The sequence below is a fragment of the Mesocricetus auratus genome, unplaced genomic scaffold, assembly GCF_017639785.1.
Source record: "Mesocricetus auratus isolate SY011 unplaced genomic scaffold, BCM_Maur_2.0 Super-Scaffold_100026, whole genome shotgun sequence".
In the NCBI taxonomy this organism is placed as follows: domain Eukaryota; kingdom Metazoa; phylum Chordata; class Mammalia; order Rodentia; family Cricetidae; genus Mesocricetus; species Mesocricetus auratus.
In genome coordinates this window covers 8,739,757-8,759,320 of record NW_024429207.1, presented here as the reverse complement: position 1 = coordinate 8,759,320, position 19,564 = coordinate 8,739,757, and the positions used below count along the sequence as shown (strand labels likewise).

At 37.7% G+C, this 19,564-nt stretch overlaps 1 protein-coding gene across 3 annotated transcripts; it reads right to left on the bottom strand.

Moving 5' to 3' along the window:
* Positions 1–2,538: 2,538 nt before the first annotated feature.
* Tlr3 (toll like receptor 3) lies at positions 2,539–15,917 on the bottom strand. Of its 3 annotated transcripts, none has more exons than XM_013110874.3 (6): positions 15,712–15,917; positions 15,432–15,615; positions 10,034–10,486; positions 7,937–8,128; positions 4,002–5,854; positions 2,539–3,778 (listed from the first exon to the last, which is right to left on the bottom strand). In XM_013110874.3, the coding sequence occupies exons 3-6, from the start codon at positions 10,475–10,477 to the stop codon at positions 3,550–3,552; spliced, it is 2,718 nt and encodes a 905-aa protein (XP_012966328.1). In that variant the 5' UTR covers positions 10,478–10,486; positions 15,432–15,615; positions 15,712–15,917; the 3' UTR covers positions 2,539–3,549. The 3 variants fall into 3 exon arrangements, with proteins under 3 accessions (XP_012966328.1, XP_012966327.1, XP_040587897.1); XM_013110873.3 differs by having other exon boundaries at positions 15,432–15,603; XM_040731963.1 differs by lacking the exon at positions 15,432–15,615.
* Between the last annotated feature and the right edge of the window lie 3,647 nt (positions 15,918–19,564).

The window sequence follows — 19,564 nt, the reverse complement described above, 5'->3', positions numbered from 1 at the left end:
TTAAGAAGTATTATGTTTGTTTTATGATACCTTAATAGAGGAAGCTATATATTGCAGTTAAAAACAAATCTTACCTGTATGTTGAAGAAATATGTGTTAACAAGTAATGGCAGTAGATACTGAGAAAATTAACATCTTTCTCCATAGAGTCATGCTATGGGTGACTATAGGCTTAGATTGTACAGACTCCTTCGAAACTGGGAGTTGATAAAGGGTAAGGGGTGAGGTTTTCTCAGAGAAAGAGAGAGAGAGAGATGGGTAAGAGGGAGATCCCAACTTAGTGTTCCTTGACTCTCAAAACAGTCTAGAAAATGCTCCAGAGATAGACAAAACACCGGGGGTTGGAAGTTTTATCATAGAGCAAAAGTGCATGCATAAGATCCAAGTGCATTCTCAGAGTGAGTCAGACATCGGCTGCATTTGTGGATAGCACATCACATGGACAAAGTTAATAAGGGAGGGGATTATTCATGAATGAAGGTGGAGAGAAGACAGGAATTCCTAGGATAGATTTATGCCTCTTTTCTCTCCTCATGTGGGATTTTCATATGTGTCATGGCACCCAGTGAATGATGGTAACAGTCTATTTTGCAGGACTGGCTAAGGATTGGAGACCAGAGTATAAAGAAACAAGGGACAGTTATCATTCGTCTCCATTGGCCATGTTAGTCTTTGTGGTTTCTAGTGGTCATGTGATGTTCTGCTGTGATGAGCTCTGTTGCATCAGCCCTTGGTTGCCATGCAGTTGCTGTTTTCTGTCTGCATGTAGTCTGCCTTAATACTGGTCATGTTGCTTATTGCAAGCATGTGAACTCAGCCCTGAGAGTGATATGATGTATTTACATCCACTGAATGTGTCAGCAAGTTGCTCGTTAAATTCAGCAAATAATATGTTCCAAATAAGTCAATTAACTCATCATTTTTAGCTACTTACCATGACTTTATTCGTATGGCATTATGTAAAACATAAACCTTCGAAATTAGTGAATAGGCCATAATTGATAAGAATTCCAAGAGAAGCCGAATTCGAATAAATTTTTAAAATTTTATCTTTTTGTTTATGTCTGTATGTATCTCTGTGTGAGTTTGCACATTTACATGTGGATGTCCTCATAGAGCAGAAGAGAGTATCACATCTCTTGCAGATGAAGTTGTAGGTGGTTGTAAGCCACCTGACCTACATGCTGAGAATCAAATTCAGGTCCTCTGCAAGAGCAGCAAGCAGCACCCTTAACCACTAAGTTACTGCTTTAGTCCCCTTTTAATGACAGTTCCTGGGGCATGTTTTCAGGTGAGAAAACTACCCTATAAGATTGCAAAGTGATGAACTTTAATATGTCATGCACTTGACAAAACCCATAAAACTTCACCACACAAAGAACACGCTTTTGTGTATGCAAGCAAACTAAAGCAGTGTCAGAGATCCAGGAATTTCAGGGTAGAATGCAGACTGTGACAAGAAAATGTAACTATATTATAAAAGAACATATTAACCTCATTGAGGGGAGGGAGGAGGAAATGTTATCTGAAGCAATTTGAAAAACAGAATATAAAACTAATGTAAAAGGCATCGCATGTAAGCATCTTAGTGTATCTGTGAACATTACTTTCCACAGCATGTGGAAATACAGTGACAGTGATCTGTGTTGGTATGGATGGCCACAGAAAAGCAAGGTGGAGATAAAAATAGTCAGTGTGATAATGGATTAGAGTTGGAGACACCAAAATACTCCATGGCTTATTTTAACATTCTGATTAGCTAATTTAATATACACATTAGATGTATATGGATATGAAAATATTTAAAGATATGTGCATATGTGTGAGTTGATTTTCATTTGTATTGCTTGCTTTGGAAGCATGGAAGGCACTCACTTGCTAACAAGCATGTCAAGGTATAATATAATAATGCTGCTCTCGATTAGAAGGATCCAAAACTCCTTGTAGACTGCTTAAACAGGGAGCAAGGGAACATCCAAGATTACCTTGCATAATGCAGTTTCAAAATAAGTGCACACACACACACCAGGGAGAGAGTAGTACACTAAAGGGAAAAAGAGACACAAGTGACTGTTAGAAGGACTCCTCAAATTCAATGCTGAAACAATTTGAGCAAAACCATCAAATGGTATGGTTCTTTAATGCAAAATACAAGTTTACAATGAAGTGTTTGTTTTATTAAAAACATAATCTAATGGTCTTAACTAGGAGGGATATTATACCAAAATCATCATCTCTAATTATTTGAGGTTTTATATGTCATTATAATTTCATGGGTGAAGAGTCCAAGAATCCCACTGAGACCAAGTGATTTGACCAAAGTCACCTCCTGAGTCTGTGATCTGGGGAAATAAATGCTGTTTTAAACAAAGCAATCCTTTATTTAAAATGTCTAAGAAAATTATTTAAATTCTCCTGCAAAAGAAACATAAATATTAGGAAAATACAAATATTTGTTCTATTATCTATTTTACTAAGTAATAAAAGTCATCTACTGTTGTGGGGCATCTGCTAGAAAAAAAACTGCTATGACATGGGTTTAAGCCAATAGGAAGTCTTTATTAGCCAGCCAGTGTTTGTGATTACAGAGTAGATATCCCAGAGTCTTTCTCAGAGTGAGCTTTTAAGCACAAAGAACTTAGTCTGTGTTGACATACTTCACTTAAGAAGAATGGTTAGCCAGAAGCAGAACTACAGAAGCCAAAAAGCAAGGTGAGTACATTTAGAGACTTCCCAGAACTATGGACTGATGAACTTGGCCTTCATTTTCATCTTGGCTGATGGTGCTATCTTCATACTGAGTTGTATGACCTAAATAGTACCTCCACCATGGGGTCAGCTGTGTTACGGTCTAGGGGCCTGTTACACTGTGAAGATTATGAAAATATTCTTCTCTTGGGTATGCAGGTTTAAAAACTACCTAACAGTTCTCAAAACCAACATCAAAATAAAACACAAAGCTTCCAAATAAAAAAAACTCTTAATATTTTACTCTGTTAGCATTGAAGTAGGCTTGTATCATAAAATCAGATATCTTTCCTTCTATAAATGTTTCCAAATGTGAGTATTATAAAATCTCATGTAGCTGAGTGTAGTGGCACACACCTTTAAAAACATCGCTCTGGAGACTGAGACGGGCATATTTCTGTGATTTCATGTCTTCAAGATCAGATTTTAGCATAGTAATTTCCAGGGCAGCCTGGGTTACACAGGAAAACTCCATCTTAAAAAATTATACCTATAAAATTCTCGGTTTTAGTAAAGACTATTTTAAAACCCCTTTGAAGCTGTGATATACCTCAAATATCAACTGCGAACTCAAAAAATAGAGGATGCTTTTAACTGTTCAAGTATTTATTTGGAATGAATGAATAAACCAACTGTTGATGAGAGGCCTGAAATAAAAAATACTTTAAAACATGAGATTCAATTATGATACAATATCATCATTTATACATATAAATAAACATGAAACTTTCAAGTAAAACTCAGATTTATGATAGGCCTTTATAAATTGGATCTATCTATCAATTTAATCTCCAAATAATTTTAATGTGCTGAATTTCGTGACCCAAGTGCCACTTGCAATTTATGATGAAAGGCATTTATCCGTTCTTTCTGAACTGGCCAGTTCAAGATGCAACGAGATTTAAACATTCCTCTTCGTAAACAGAGTGCATGGTTTAGTTTATAATCTGGAATATCCTGAAGAAAAATCAATATAATTGAATCCAGATTTTTCTCAATAGCTTGCTGAACTGCATGGTGTACCTTGAATCTAAATAAAACATCAAAATGAATGATTAGATAATTGACATATAATTGGTAAATGTTAAAATCTTAACAATCTAAAATTATTTGTGGAATTTACTTGCACTTTCACTGAAAATTATTATTTCCCCCTTAATTTTGTTAAGAATTTTATGAATTGTGAATGTAGTAATTTTGCAAATTCAGTTGAAAAACAAGTGCAGACATAAACACTCACAAAATCCACCTACCTTCTGCACAGAGGGTCTTTTAACAGATGGTATGTTATAACAAAAATAATTTTTCTGCTTCTTTTTATGCTATTGACGATTGCCTCAAGTCCAAGGACACCTGCTTCAAAGTCCCTTTCTTCTAGGCAAAATTTGAGAGATTGGTCTTGTTCTTCCAAGGGGGAGAAGTGTTTCCAAACCCAGTCACTATCTTTATGGGCATGAATTATGTATGCTGTATATTCAAATTGTTCAGGCTGTGCTTCGATTTCCTTGAAGCCAAGAACCCGATGAACTGAAACATTCCAGTAAAAAGATATCCTCCAACCCTCAAAGTGAATGAGCAATGACATAAGTATAAAAACCAGGAGCACAGTGGTATTAATCATGAAAAGGAGCTCAAAGGGGGCGCTGTCTTTACAGGATGATGTATCAAACAGCATCACTGGGAAGCCATGGTATTGAGGTGGAGTGTTGCAGAGGTAATGAGTGGATAGCTCAGAGATGTTAGTATGGGTCTGGTTAATCCAGCTAACGAACCAGGCAATGCTTTCACATGTACAGTCAAATGGATTAAAGCGCATATCTAAACTACTCAGGTTTTGGAAAGCTGGCCCAAAAACATCCTTCTCAACTGATGTGATGAGGTTCTTCTGAAGGTTCAATGACCTCAGAGACAGCTGGTCATCAAAAATAGATGGTAGAAGTATGTTTAAATTATTCAATCCTAGATTGATGCTCTTTAGTTCAAATAAGTTCTTGAACACCTCCACGGGGATTTCGTCAAAGCCATTAGACTCTAAGTTCAGGATGTGGAGGTGAGATAGGCCCTTCAGGAAATTAACAGGACCTCCAGGGTTTGCATGCTTCCAGAGCCTTGCTAAGTTGTTGTGCTGAAAATCCAGAATTTCTAGATTCTCAAGACCCTCCAACAAGTCCTCATTTACATTGGCTATGTTGTTGTTGCTTAAGTCCAGAATAGTCAAGTTACGAAGAGGGTGGAAAGGAGAAGGGGAGACTTCCAAATTTTTAAGTGCCACCCTCCTGAGCATCAGTCTTTGGAGACTGGGAACCAGAGCGAAGGAGTTACTAGTCAGTTGGAGGTATTTGTTATAGGACAGGTAGATCTCAAATATATTTCTCAGACCTCTCCATTCCTGTCCGGTGAGTTCTTGCTCAATTTCATTAAGACCAAGATCAAGTATCCTGAGTTGGCCCAACCAAGAGAAAGTACCACTTGCTATCTTTGAGATGTGATTTTTCGTTAAATTGAGTGTGAGCAGAGGAGAATGAGCAAGTGACAAAAATGTCTCATTTGTTAAAGTTTGCAAACTTGTGAAAGTTTTCGAAAGACTTAGGTACTTCAGGCTCACCAAGCCCGTGAATGTATTGCTTTTTGTACCCGGAATATTATTATCGTCCATGTTGAGATATTCCAAATATTTTAGCCACTGAAAGGAGAAATCATCAATTTTGGGGTGTGAAGCAAGTGAAATACTTTGTTTAGTAAATGCTCGTTTCAAATTCAGGAACCTCAGGTTGGAAAGTCCGTATAAAGAACGACGAGACAAACACTGTATATTATTGTACTCCAGAGACAGGTGCCTGAGGTGTGGGAGCCAAGAGAAGGAATCATTACCAATGTCACGCAGGTTGTTGTAGGAAAGATCAAGCGAGGTGAGATTTGTCTGCTTCAGTCCGGAGAATGTGGTATCTTTGGTTGCAAGAAGCTGGTTGTTAGCCAGAGAGAGATTCTGGATGCTTGTGTTTGAAAGTTCCCAGCATAGCTTCTCTGTGAGGTGAAGGTCTAGTTGGGCGTTGTTCAAAAGGAGAGTAGATAACTTTCCAACTGCATGAAAACACCCTGGAGAAAACTGGCAGTTCAAAAATAAACAAAACACCCAGATGTAACAGGCTCTATAGGACACACTAAAATGGTCTTTGCTCAGTTACCCTCTTCCACCAAATGACTTGGGCAGGGCAGTCCCTTCTATCCCTGTAGTGAATGATTCCTTCTTCACTCTATGCCTGTAATCACCCCACCCACACCCACACTCCAGGGTCTTCCCCGGCTTCCCAGGTAAGCTTGCGTCTACTAGCATTTTTCATAAACCACACTGAATCCAGTTGCATTTAGTAAATTATGTGTGAAAGCAGGAATGGGGCAGACCCTGAGTTTATCTTGGTGACTGCTTTCAGTGGCCACATGTAATGAGACAGTACCATGTATGCTGTCTTCCAGAACTCTAAAGTGAGCTGTCAGTTTTGTCTTTCCAGGTTTTCTTCTGTCTTTATTTTATGATAGTGTTTTCAACTTTCTTCCACTGACTCGCATTCCATTATCAGAAGCCTCAGCTGTCCTGGGATTCAAAGAGGGACTCCAGAGGGCAATAGCCAGGGCTGGGCACATGCCTTTACCATAAGAGCAAAAGGACTTGGATTTCTCCTATGTAACTTGTAACACGTTTGGGCTAATGGAGCAAAAATAAGTAGGACTATGAAAAGAGGTGTTCTTAAGGTTTTGTTTTGTTTTTTGAGTTAAAATCAAAAGTTAAATTATGGTACATTCTCCTGATAACATTGTTTGCAGCCTTGAAAGTTAAGGTGTTCTCTTTAAATTATTATTATTTAAATTATTATTATTGTGTGGGAGATGTTCAATGATATGATATTAATTTTGCCTCCAAGAGTCAGTGTCGTATGGGTGTAGAGAGCATAGTCTTGGGTAAGGAACCAGAAATACCACCCTGTTACCTGCCCTTCTTTGTATTTCTTTATTCTTGTGTAAAAATAATAAGTTGATTAAGAATACCATGCATATACATATAAAATATGCAGAAACAATTTTCCCAGTGTTGGTACTGAGTTAAGTGTTCTGAGATTGAGTTGTTGTTGGCTGTCTTCTAATTATTTGGAGACTTGTAAATATATATACGCAAATACTAGCAATGTTTGTTTCTGATGGTAGACTTTTAAGTGATTTTATTAACACTCATTTTTATATATTTTATAATTTATGGGAACGTGTGTTGTAATCAGAGAACACTTGTTTTGAAAATAAAGTGTGTAGCATACACAAATTATTCCATTATTCTTTCAGGATAATTTTTCCAGTCTCTTATATCTGAAAAATATCTTTATAAAACTATTTGTTAAGGGCTTCTCATATTCTCACAGCTTGTAAATACCCTAGAGATGAAGAGTTCCAGGCAATTAATGACTGGTGAGAGACGGAGAGTCAGTCTTTCCCTAGGGATGAGTCTCTAATTGGTTGTCTAATACTACGAGGTCAGTTCTAAACACATACATATAAGCACTACTCAATGAACTCAAAAGTACCAAATGCATGTAATATATACACAGCTATGTAGAAAAAGAGTTCAGCTGGAGATCATAGGCCAAAGAAAAACAAAATAACTGAGAAATATTCCATGACTAGGAATTTTTATACTAAAAGCTGCCATATTACAGACACGCTAATAAATTATTTTGCCTCCTAGGTCCCTTGAGGTAGTGCTGTTAGAGCGCAGATTTGGAAGACTGAAGCACATATCACTGGAATGAGTTATATGATTGCACAATTGTTAAAAGACAAATCCTGGGTAGGAGTGGTGGCCTGAGCTCTTAACCAACATAGTGTTTTCATTCCTATAGAGATCTCAGGAGAAGGAGTTTAATTTTCACTATACAACTAGGAAACTAAAGTCAGAGTCTTTTCAAAAATCAAAGAACAGCTTTGCAATGGCACAGGGTTTGGAATTGGCCCCATCAATGGGAAAATTCTCAACTCTCTTTGGATGAAGGTGGCAGTGGCTCCCAACAAGTGTTGAAGGATGACTTGGCAGAGTTTATCATTTTGTTTCACTAGAAATCCTAAATTCCCATCTATGCAACACAGTGAGGGATTACACACGAATAAAAATAGAACAGGAAATAATTTTTCCTTGGCTTCTTACCTCTTTAAGTGAATTGGATGACAAGTCCAATTTCTGTAAAGAAGAATTTCCAAGAAAATCGAGTTCTTCACTTCTTAGTGCAAAGATTTTATTTTTCGATAAGAGGAGCTCCTGGAGATTTTCCAGTTGGACCTCAGTTCCCAGCTTTGTAGATGATAAGCCATTATGTGAAAGATCTAATTTAATTAAATTCTGAGAATGAAAAATAGGCATGCATATTAGAGACACGAGAAGCAACAGCCTCCAAGTGTGTGAATTGAAGTATCTCCAAGGGAAAAAAATGACCAATTTCTCTATTATTCTGAAGGAATGACAAGCTTTGTTGCAACTAAAAACACCACCATCACTGTTACAGCCTTTCACCCACTCCTCTTCAATGTTTGTACCAGTTTGCTGTGAAAAAGTCTTACCTATATGTGACTGCACAAACAAGACCAGGGGAATGGCAATATCAACAGACACGTTACAAGGAACGGGGTAAATTTCAAGGGGACCCATCTCTGGACAAAGAACTGCAGACTGTTAGTGACTGCTGGGAGAAGAAAGTTTAGCCTCTCTTGGGGATGAGCCCCTTTACTGGGTTGTCCAATGCAAAGTGGTTAGCCCTGAAGCCATATACACACAAACAACAAAAACAGATTCTGTAGGTTATATTTCTATATGTGTGTGCTTGCATGTGTGTGCACACATACACATGTAACAATAAAAATTAAGGAAACAGAGGCTATCCATGAGAGTGGTGGGGAACATGACAGGAATTTGAGAGAAGGTACCTGGGATGGTATGGAGGGCAGAAAGGGGGTATGTGATGTAATTCTATTGCAATCTAAAAATTTAAACAACAACAAAAAAACCCCACCCTTGTTGCAAGGATTTAGTCTCTTTATGAATTACCTTATTTCTTTCACCAAGTTAAAGGATTTAAGCTTTATAATTTATGATATAAGGACAATTAATGATTTATTTGTTTATTTATAATAAGCATCAATTTAGTAAACATAATATAATGCATGCACCTTGAAAACTAGTTACAGAAAGAAAGAAAAAAAGCCCTCCTTTGAGAAAACAACACAGTCTCTAAAGCTGAGGCTCAGGGATCATCTTGGAAGAGGGTGCAGAAAGATTATAAAAGCTGGAGGACCAGGGCATCCTCCTGTAAGCTTCAAATTCAAGCAAAAAGTAGGAAAACCAGTGATGTCTGCTAGGGGAAAGCCAAATGAAATTTCTATTAAAGAATTAAGACTTTCATGTATACATTAAAAAGAAAAAATGTGTTTCTCTGGTAATTCCTTTGGTCAGATGGTGAGGTCTTTATACTGGAAGGAATTCCCTGCACACTGATTTAAGAAGGCTCACAGACTGGTCAAGTTATTGCTTTATCAATGCTCTTCAGTGCACTTAAATTAGTACATTATGTCCTTGGCATCTGAGAAGGAATAAGGCTGGACATTTTATTTGAGGCCACAAAATAAAAAAGATAAACTGATTTACAAATGGCTTTGGTTTAAATAAAGCACTTTAGAGTTGCTGAGGTCACTAGCTAATAGCACATACTTTTCATAAATTTAAAACTCAAGCAAATTTAAAAAGAAAAGAGTGGAACCCATTGAAAAGGCAATGTTCCGAGATTTCTTAAACTCCAAGGAGTAGGCAATATTTATCCCAACAGTCTGCTTTACCATTGTATCAATTTGTTACTTTTATTGGAGTCAGATTTGGACTGGTTGTGTTTCTTATGACTTCACATCATAAATTCAGCAGCACCATGAGTTTATATTCTGTGGTCCCTATAAGATACTCAGGTGCATTTCTGCCCATGAGGTCTCTCTTCTAAGCCCTATTTCAAATGAGACAACACAAGAGAAGAATATTTCTCAATGTTCATATAGACTTAAGACTGTAATGTGGGGCAGATTTATATCACAGTGCCCACGTGCACAGGCACATCCCAGCCATCAGGAAAAGGGTTGATCAGCGTTTGTACTGTTACCTTCATAGCTATCAGACTTTGATGGTTCAGCAACTTGAAAACGTAACTTCACATAAATGTAGATAATATTTGCATTTCTGAGAACAAAATGAGCATACCCCTCTTACCTTCTGGCTTCTGAAAGGGTTGTTTTTAATTTTGTGTATTGAGTTAGACATTAGATAAAGTTCTATCAGGTCCCTGCAGAAGACGAAAGTTTTGTCTGAAATCTGAGATAGCTCATTGTGCTGGAGATTCAAGACTTTCAATGATGGGAGTGTTTGGCACAGTTCTGGCTCCAGTTTTGAAATGGAGTTAAACCCTGCATCCAAGATAGTAAGTTGGCTGTATCTTGTAAAATTGGTAGATGGTAAGCCTCTGAGTTGGTTGTGGCTAAGATTCAACGCTGTTATATTAGCAGGAAGGTTGTCAGGTATGTGTGTCAGCTTCAAATGGCTGCAGTCAGCTACCTCATGTCTCACCGTACATTGGTTTGTGGAAGCTACACAAAGAATCCATAGGGACAAAAGTCCCCCGAAGGAGTATATCAGATAGGATGGACACCCTTTCATGATTCTGCCCTATAAGAGAAATATAAAAATCATTGGTTATTACCATGCTTTCATATCCTTTGGTGTATTCGTTTAAGGTGTTATCACTCAAATCTATAAAAGACTTCTTAATAACCTTTGCAACATGCAAGTGCATACCATAGAGTAACGCACCAAGCAGAAATAATTCAAATAACATCAGTAAGTGAAATAAACTGTAGATACTTCTTTCTCATTCTTTATCCCACCATAAAGATAAGAAATTCAATAGTGCCATTTCTTTACAACTATGGTTATTTTATCCATTGTTATATTACTATTTTTAAAACTGTCTCCAAGTCGGTGAACTCCAGACTAAAATCTCTTGAAATTATTTTTATCAACACAGAATAATTACACACCTTTCTGGAATACAGTAGCTATTTTAGTATGTATATGATATATAGTGAGCAAACCAGAGTGATATTCATGTTCAATACTTCAAATATTTATCAATTCCTTATCCTGTGAACGTTTGAAATCCTTTTTCCTAGTTACGTTGAAATATACAACCAATCACCTTTAGCTATAGTAATCCAAGTCATTTCTGTATTTGTTAGTCACCTTCTCTTTCCTCTGCCTGCCTGCACTCTTTTTAACCTCCAGAAACCACAGCTTTATAATTCTACAAGTTCTTCTTTCACGGATGTGATTTTTGTCTTCTTTTGTCTAATGTATTTCACGTGCCATAATATCCTCAGGCTCACCCATGTGGTTACTGATCTGAATCAATTTTGTCCTACTCTGAATGATAGGAGTTTAACTATTCCATTCTCTCATTTCCTTTACTAGTTTTCTGTTGTCATGTTTATCTTCACCTAATATAGTGTTTCATTCACAATTTAAAAGACTGTACCTACAACTATATTCACATCTACTGACTATACGGAATTTCATGATGCCTTCTTACTTTGTGGCACAGGAGACACATGCTCCCCTGTCTTTTCCATATCTATCCATCCCTGTAACTGTTAGTATAGCAGCGGTTGATATTGCCAAAATATGAAAAGTTAGGGTTTTGGATTTGTAACTATCAGTAAGCACGGAACATTTTATGTAGCTTAATTAGAAAAGCCTAACACTAAGAAATCTCATTCATAATTTTATGTTGTATCAGTCAATAGTCACTGAAGAATCAGTGAAAACTTAGAGGAACATAGTGAGTAGAGTAGACTCTGGAATAACATGACCTACGTTCTCATAAAGGTACTTCTGTCTTGTAGCTTTGGACAAATTAATTCATTTCTCAGATCTAGATGAAATTCTCCAAAGGTAACTGCAAGGATCAAAGGGATAAATTGAGCTGATCCTCTGGCTCTCAGGATAAAGCAATGTAATATTAAAACCATTATTCAGCCAGAGTAATAACACTGGGAGTTAAAAGCACATAATTCTGCAAGTTTTTTTTGGTATTTTTTTCAAATGCAGACATTTTTGAAAGTTTTTATTTATATTTTGTTCCTGTAAGTATTTTTTCAGATTCAAACCATTTTGAAAATTTTTATTCATAATTTGAGCATATGATTTTAACTGTCTTGTGTCTTGTAATTGTTTTCTTTTTTATTTAAATTAGAAACAAGTTTGTTTTACATGTTAATCCCAGTTCCCTCTCCTTCCCCTCCTCCCCTGGCCATCACCAACCTGCTCCCTATCCCTTCCCCTTTCTGCTCCCCAGGGAGGGTGAGGCCTTCCGGGGGGGGGAAAATATTCAAAGTCTGTCATATCATTTGGAGCAGGGCCTAGACTCTTCCCCATGTGTCTAGGTTTTCAGAGTATCCCTCTATATGGAATGGGTTTCCAAAGTCCATTTGTGTACTAGGGATAAATACTGATCTACTACCAGAGGCCCCATAGATTGTCTTGTAATTTTTTACTTTATAATGAAAATTTCAAATTTGTCATGAGATACTCACAGCTAAGCACCAGAAAAGTGGCAGCAGTAGAAACACTAAAGTGGGTAGAGCATTTGAAATATAAGGGACTCCACGAATACCCAGGGAGAATCCCAATGCCACTCATGAATTCACAGTGGCTGAGCATGAATTACAGGTGATTCCCCTCAGAGAGACGACCTGCATTGTTCCCAAGCAGTGACAAAAGATCATCTGCACAGTCGAGTCCCTTCAAACTGCTTTTTATTTTACTTTAAAAATAAAAAAGAAAGCTCTGGGCCCGTGAGTTGTTGTAGAGTAGTATTTGGCTTACTAATGAAATGAGTTGAAGCATTTGCTTGTAGGTTATTGACAAAATCCAAAGACCTTTGAAAGTTTGACCTTTGCTGTTTTGGTCTTTAATAGTTTTGGTACACGACTTATTGAAGCACAGACTTCTATTTTATTAATTTTTATTAGCATATATTAATTGAACAAAGTAAAGAGCTTTGTTACACTTTTTAAATACAGGAATATTAACCTCAAATATGCATCATGAGATTAAAGAAATGGTTTAGCAACTAAAAGCACTTTCTGGTCTTTTAAAAGATCAGGGTTCAATTCCCATCACCCACATAGTAACTCACAATCATTTGTAACTCCAGTTTTAGGGGATATACATTCATTCTGGCCTCCATGTTCACAAAGGCATATACATAGTATACACATATAGATATGCAGGAAAATATTCATAAAAATAAAAATGATTTAAAAATAAATTTCACATAAAATCATGAAGGCATCATCTTCTTGTCTCCTATTCTCCATCATTAATCCAATTTCTCTTCTTTTATATAAATTTTTTTGGTTTTTCAAGACAGGTTTTCTCTGTATTATTTTGGAGACTGTCCTGGAACTCACTCTGTAGACCAGGCTGGCCTCGAACTCACAGAGATCCATCTGCCTCTGCCTCCCAAGTGCTGGGCTTAAAGGTGTGTGCCACCAGCGCCTGGCTTATGAAGACTTTCTTAATAGTTTCTCTTTATACACTTTAATGTCTTTTCTTTAAATGAGGTAATGCAAAATTTCAAAAGGATATTTCATGTTATGCCTTTTCTTCAAAATGTGTCTACTGCTACTTGCTTCGTCTGAAGGTTCATGTTTTCCCTCAACTTTTATAATTTCTTTTTCTATGGTAATATCCTTTCCTACACTTTCTGTAGTCTCTCCTGTGGAATCGCTTCCAAGCAGATATTGGTGATCCTGTGTAATCCTGTCCCTCATGTCAGGTTTTGCATTTTCCCTCTTCTGTCTTTCCATTTCATGTTCTTAGATATAAGCTTAGCTTTGCACACGAGGCCTACCCTGATTGACTTTAATTTTAACAATCATATTTTAAATGCATACAAAATAGTGCGCAAATCATAAATGTACAAATTTTTGAATTTTCATAAATGGCTATATCACTGGAATCACTACTCAAATCAAGAAACAAAGGTTTCTCCAGTGCTTTAGAAATCTCCCTCACTCCCACCCCATGAATTCTTTATTCGTCCTAAACACAAACACTGCTATTTCCTATACAAAAGGTTACCTGCCTTTATATTACTTATAAATAAAATCTTACATTATACCAGTACCTCATTAGCACAGTTTACATTCTACAATTTCAATTACTTGTCTTGTGACAGACATGATGTAAAATATTACTACAATGAAATCAAGAATTTGGGGCACTTTTAGGGAGAAAGAGAGAGAGAGAGGCAGAGAGAGAGAGAGAGAGGCAGAGAGAGAGGCAGAGAGAGAGAGAGAGAGAGAGAGAGAGAGAGAGAGAGAGAGAGAGAGAGAGAGAGAGAGAGAGAGAGAGAGAGAGAGAGAGAGAGAGAGAAGACAGGCACAAATCCTAAACATTTTGTAAGGAGATCATATCATTAATTATTCCCAAAGAAAAAGAGATCCATTTTTATGAATAGATTTTCATCAGTAACATGAGTTAATAGGTAACAGTAAAAGAAAGCTTTAAAATATTTTGGGAAACAATTGTTAAATTCCAAACTCCATAGTCACATGAATAACTAAGAAAAGAGGAAACCATAGTTTGACATATGCAAAGCCACATGCTAATCAAACAGACAAAATACAGTTAAAGTATGAAATGAGAATGAAGAAAAAGTTACTGCTGAATGACTCTTAATGAGAGACAAGGGAAGAGGAAGAGAGAGAAGATCTTGCATTTGGGGAAGCAGTTTTGAAGGCATATAGAACTACATTTCTTCACTCAAGGAGACATTATATTATATTATGACTAAGGCTGGGAGTGTGGGGATTGCATACCTAGAGTTAGCCACGATTTATAATTGGGTTTACAAACATTGCAATATCTTTTTCTAAGTTAATACATGAGCACCTACATGCAGATACATATCAAAACATAATCACATTATAAAGTCAGGGACACAACTTATGACAACTTCTATAAGTGAAAGGTTGACTATTTTCCTCCAACTAGTCCATAAATTTTCATCCTGGTTCCAGACCTTGCTATACAATTCCCTAAAGAGATCACCTTCCTCTCCCATCATCCTCTTTTTATTCTGGAACAGGAAGCCAATCCCTAGTTCCTAGAAACATCCAAGAATTCTTTCTCAAGAATGTTATCATAAAATGTCAGCTCCCTTCTGGCCAACTAATAAAAGAGTTTTTAACCTGGGATTTTGTTTCTTTAAGGCAATGGTGCAATTTTTTAAAAAGCATTTAAATTAATTTTTAATATAATCTTTCTACATATTCTTTGAGAATTTCATACCATATACTACACATACACATGTATTTTGATCCTGTTTACTCCTTACTCCCTCCCCCCCAACCTCAGAGCCACCTTTACTCCCTTTTTAAAGCCTATTTACAAAATTACTTCAGAGGTCTCTTAATGCGCCCATCTTTCCAAGAACAGAAGTCTACAGAGGAAACGTTTCTTTGTTTTAATTGCTTCATAAAATTGATGTTTTACCACAGGAATCGGATTTGATTTTGCATTAGGATTATCATACATTCGTCCTTCATACCTGTATCGCCTTCTACCTTCTTTTGCTGTGTGATTCTGACACAGTCTCACTCCCCAGATGGGACATAGGTGGATTAACGTTAAAAGCCAAGGATGTTCTGATTTTATTCAGCCAGAGTTCTTGCATCACCTTAGCTATCACTTTTTTTTTAAATCAGACATTTCCTTCAAATCTGAAAGTGAAACTCAAGTTAAAAAAAAAAAAGAAAGAAAAACAAGGAGATGCGTTAGCATAATTAGTGCAACACAGGATATTGTTAGAGAAATAGTTAAATTGTTACCTTTTTGGTTTCTTTTTAATGACCTCCTGGAATTCATTGCAATGGTCCTGAACTGAACTTGAGGGAGAAAGTTTAAGGGGAGGAACCCGCTGCTGCCTGTGGGTGGAACTCTGGAGTTAATGAGTTCAGGACTTCAGAGCCAAGCCCTCTGCAGTGAGTGGGCGGCAGATCCTTGCAAACCTGTAAGATTTAAGTAGTGTGTGGTCAAAGGCTGGGGATTGGGTTGAGAGTGGAGGAGGGGATTGGGAGTGGTCTGAGGCGGACTGGTCCTGAGGTAACCAAAGAGGGGGCTGGGTGCAGGGAGCCTAAACAAAGTGAAAATCATTCCGGTCACGGTCACTTTGCTTTATTTTCTTTGCAACCTTGCAAAATGAGTAAAGTTGAACTTAATCTCTTGGTCAAAATGGGCATCCAGGTTTCCAACCGGAAGAATTGAGGACATCCAGTACACAGGAGAAGGTCCTGTCTCAAAAGCAATAAGGAAACTCCCGGAAACAACAAGGAAAAAAAACCCGAAAATGGGTGGGGAGGGAAGGAGGTCTGGAGGGAGGTCATGAGGGAAGGAGGGAGAGAAGGGAGGGAAGGGAAGGAAGGAGGGCAGAGTTCCTCCAGCACTGGCTGTCACAAAGAACCCTTTTTGCTCAAGTGGACCCAGCTTCCCACAGTATCCACAAGTTAGGAATCTAAGGATACTCTTTGCTCATAGATAAGCTCAGATTAACTCTTTCCTTCTCGATTAACTCTGAGGACTCCAGTTGGTTAAGGAAATGTTATTGCAAAGGAATGAGTCAATTTCCTTTCCATTACAGATGCAGCCAGATTGATGTGTAGTAAAAGTGTAATAGCATATGCAAGAAACAGAGAACACCTAACCTGATTCCATTTTTTGAAACCTAGGGAGGGGGTGCCCAAGGACTCACCACAAGTTACTACAGTGGTTCCTTGTGTCGGTGAAAAGTGAACAAGGTGAATGGAGACAGAATTGAAAGCAAGAAGTAGGTTTGTGGTGCAAATTGCTATTACCTAGGCCCAGTTGGTTTCTGCCTGTGGTCACTGGGCACACGATTACACTCTCGTGACTTTCAGTTGTAACATCTTAAGTTCAATACCATAAACAACTGTCCTTAATAAATAATTGTCCCTACATTTATCTACCTAGATGCCAACAAAACATTATTTAATATGGCAAGATTTCTTCCCTGTGAGGTCTTTGAAAACAGGACAAGCTGCATTTCTGTACTATACTTCTCTAGTCACCATTCCGCTGTAAAGCATTTCTCTTGCTAGCCTCTGAAGGACTAGTCTCCTTATCCGAATTTGGCCATTGCATGGTGATCTCCTACACCGACTCTTGCCTTTGCTATCTGACTAGCTTTGACCAAGTGGATATCAGCATGAAGCAAAGTTTGATTCTGAATTGGTTATTAAGGCATGATAAGTGTTTCAGTATTTGCGATTCATCTTCTTGGAACGCCAACCTCCCTTAGGTTTCTTTGGAATTGAGTTGCTATGCAATAAGAAGCCCAGATTAGCTTCTTAATGGATGTGTGGAACAGAATGAACACTCTCCCTGAACAGCTGAGAGGAGGCTAATATTAACTCTCTGGGTGCATGGGAGACAGTCCTCCAGTCTTTATCAGCTTACTGTGGGTAATGTCACTAGGAAGAATGATCTTATTTAACAAATCCTGCCAGCACTGCAAAATGCTGTAAAATATTGTGCCACTGTTTTAGAAATGGAGAGATATGCTATGCATCATTAGATAAGTAAAATATACTTCCTCCAAAATCTCTTCTGCTTTATAATACTTTACAGATATTAGGTTAGCTATAATGTTGGTTGACTAGTAAATGGCTTTAAATAAATAATTTTTTTCCTTTTCAGGTGTATATGTTTTGGAATGTATGTGCATATTGGGGAATGCATATGTACATGTATACATAGATGCCTGAAGTTCATTTGGGATATTTTCCTTGACTCTTCTACACTTTATTCATTGAGGCAGGGTCTCTCAACTGAACCCAAAATTCATTACTACTGCTAGCTGGTCAGTCTGCTCTGGATATCCCATCTCCAATTTCTGGGCCTTAGAGTTGTAAGACAAGCCCTTTCATCCCCCTAGCATTTACCTTGGTTCTGGGAATCCCAAATGTGGTCCTCAAGCAAGCATTTTAACTGCACAGCTATCTCCCCAGTGACTCAAAATCAAAGGTATTAAGTATTAACTGGAAGGTATATTGTGAATATAGGCCACAGAATTCAGGTTGGATACAAAGAATGAATAAAACTCATAAGGAGACTAACCAAATAGGTCCTAGAGACTGGTCAACATCCTCAGAGATAATCCCCAGGCAAAGTCCTTGTGGGCTTTGCAGGAGGCTTGACAAGTCATTGACCAAACTGTGAAGGAATCCCACTATCTCCTACCTCTCAACTTGCCTACCAGTTCCAGCCAGGAGACTTGATTTGCTAAAGAGAATCCCTGCCCAGACTCTGGAACCTTCCTGGAAAGGACTCTACCCAATTATCCTCTCCATTGCAGGGAATATGAAAGTGGCTGGTGTCATCCTTTGGATCCATCTGTCCACATCCCCCCTCTAAAAGGCCCCTGAGGGCAATGACATATGAACTGTCATTCAGACTTCAGACCCCTTAAAAATAAGACTGACCCAAGATCATTAACCTGGAATACTATGTTCATCCTAGTCAATGACCAAACCTTTAGAGAATTAAGGTTAAAAAAAAGTTGACCTGAACTTAGGGATGTTAGAAGATTACATATCTATACTAGAAAGAATAAGTAGACTTGAGCAGACATAGATCTGCAAAACTGAAGAGGCTTAGTAGATCTTCTCTTGATGAAACAAGGAAGGTTAGGAGAAACCTGTTGTTTCCATGGCAATCAGTGAGGGGTAATTAGAAAAAAAACATGATCAGAGAAAACCTCAAAGAAAGAGAAGGAGACATAAGTCAGATAATTGGTATCAGTCTGTTTGCCTCATTTATCTGACACCCCCCACCCCAAGTCAGTGTTAGCTGAGCCATTGGTTCTTATTCTGATCAGGCTAATGGTGGGACTCTGTACCCTTAACTGCAAGGCCAACTGCATCTAATAGAGACAAACTCAGTTAAGTTGCTTGTCTTCAGGACCAACTATACCCCCTTAAAACAGGATGATTTGACTCATGCCCATAGAACCAGGGGGAGAACATGACAACACGGTACAGTACAGTCATTCCTCCATCTTATATTCTTACTACATCCATTTTAGGTTTGACTAGAATTTGATATTCTTGATGGAGAATCCCATGGAAAACCACACAACTCTATTCTGGAACCTATGATCATGATGACCCAGTTAACTTATCTTGGTTTCTGTTAAACTGCTTGCTTGCTTGTGCAACCCCTCCCCCTCCCTGCCAGCTGCTGAGTGAGATACCAGGATTTGAGTTTTGATATTTTAAGATCCCCTTACTCTAAAAACCCAGTGCTACACTTAGGTTCCAAATACCTGAGTATAGTCCCAGCCAGCTGGAATAAAGACTTCCAACTGGGTATAGACTATGTCTGAATAGTATTCTCTGGTGTGCTCCCCATAACCAAGTTTCTGGAAATTCACAAAAGTCCACAAGATTATAGAACTAGAATCCCATTAATTTTGCTAACTTAGCAAACTCTCCAATTTCCCACAGTCTAAATGGGTTCATTTTTTGAGACTATAATAATATAAATTATATGACGAGTCTGGAAAATGATGAGACAAACAACAAGTAACAAAGTCTAGAAGTGACAGTATAGTAATTTATGGTTTAGTATTTACTTATTTATTTGATAGTTTCCTACTAAAAGGCT

Excerpts from the sequence above, each read along its gene's own strand:
- Tlr3 (XM_013110874.3), bottom strand. The coding sequence starts at position 10,477 with ATGAAAGGGTGTCCATCCTATCTGATATACTCCTTCGGGGGACTTTTG. Across the intron at positions 8,129-10,033 it reads ACCCTTTCAGAAGCCAGAAG|AATTTAATTAAATTAGATCT; the intron begins GTAAGAGGGGTA and ends TTTCATTCTCAG. Across the intron at positions 3,779-4,001 it reads AAAGACCCTCTGTGCAGAAG|ATTCAAGGTACACCATGCAG; the intron begins GTAGGTGGATTT and ends TGTTTTATTTAG.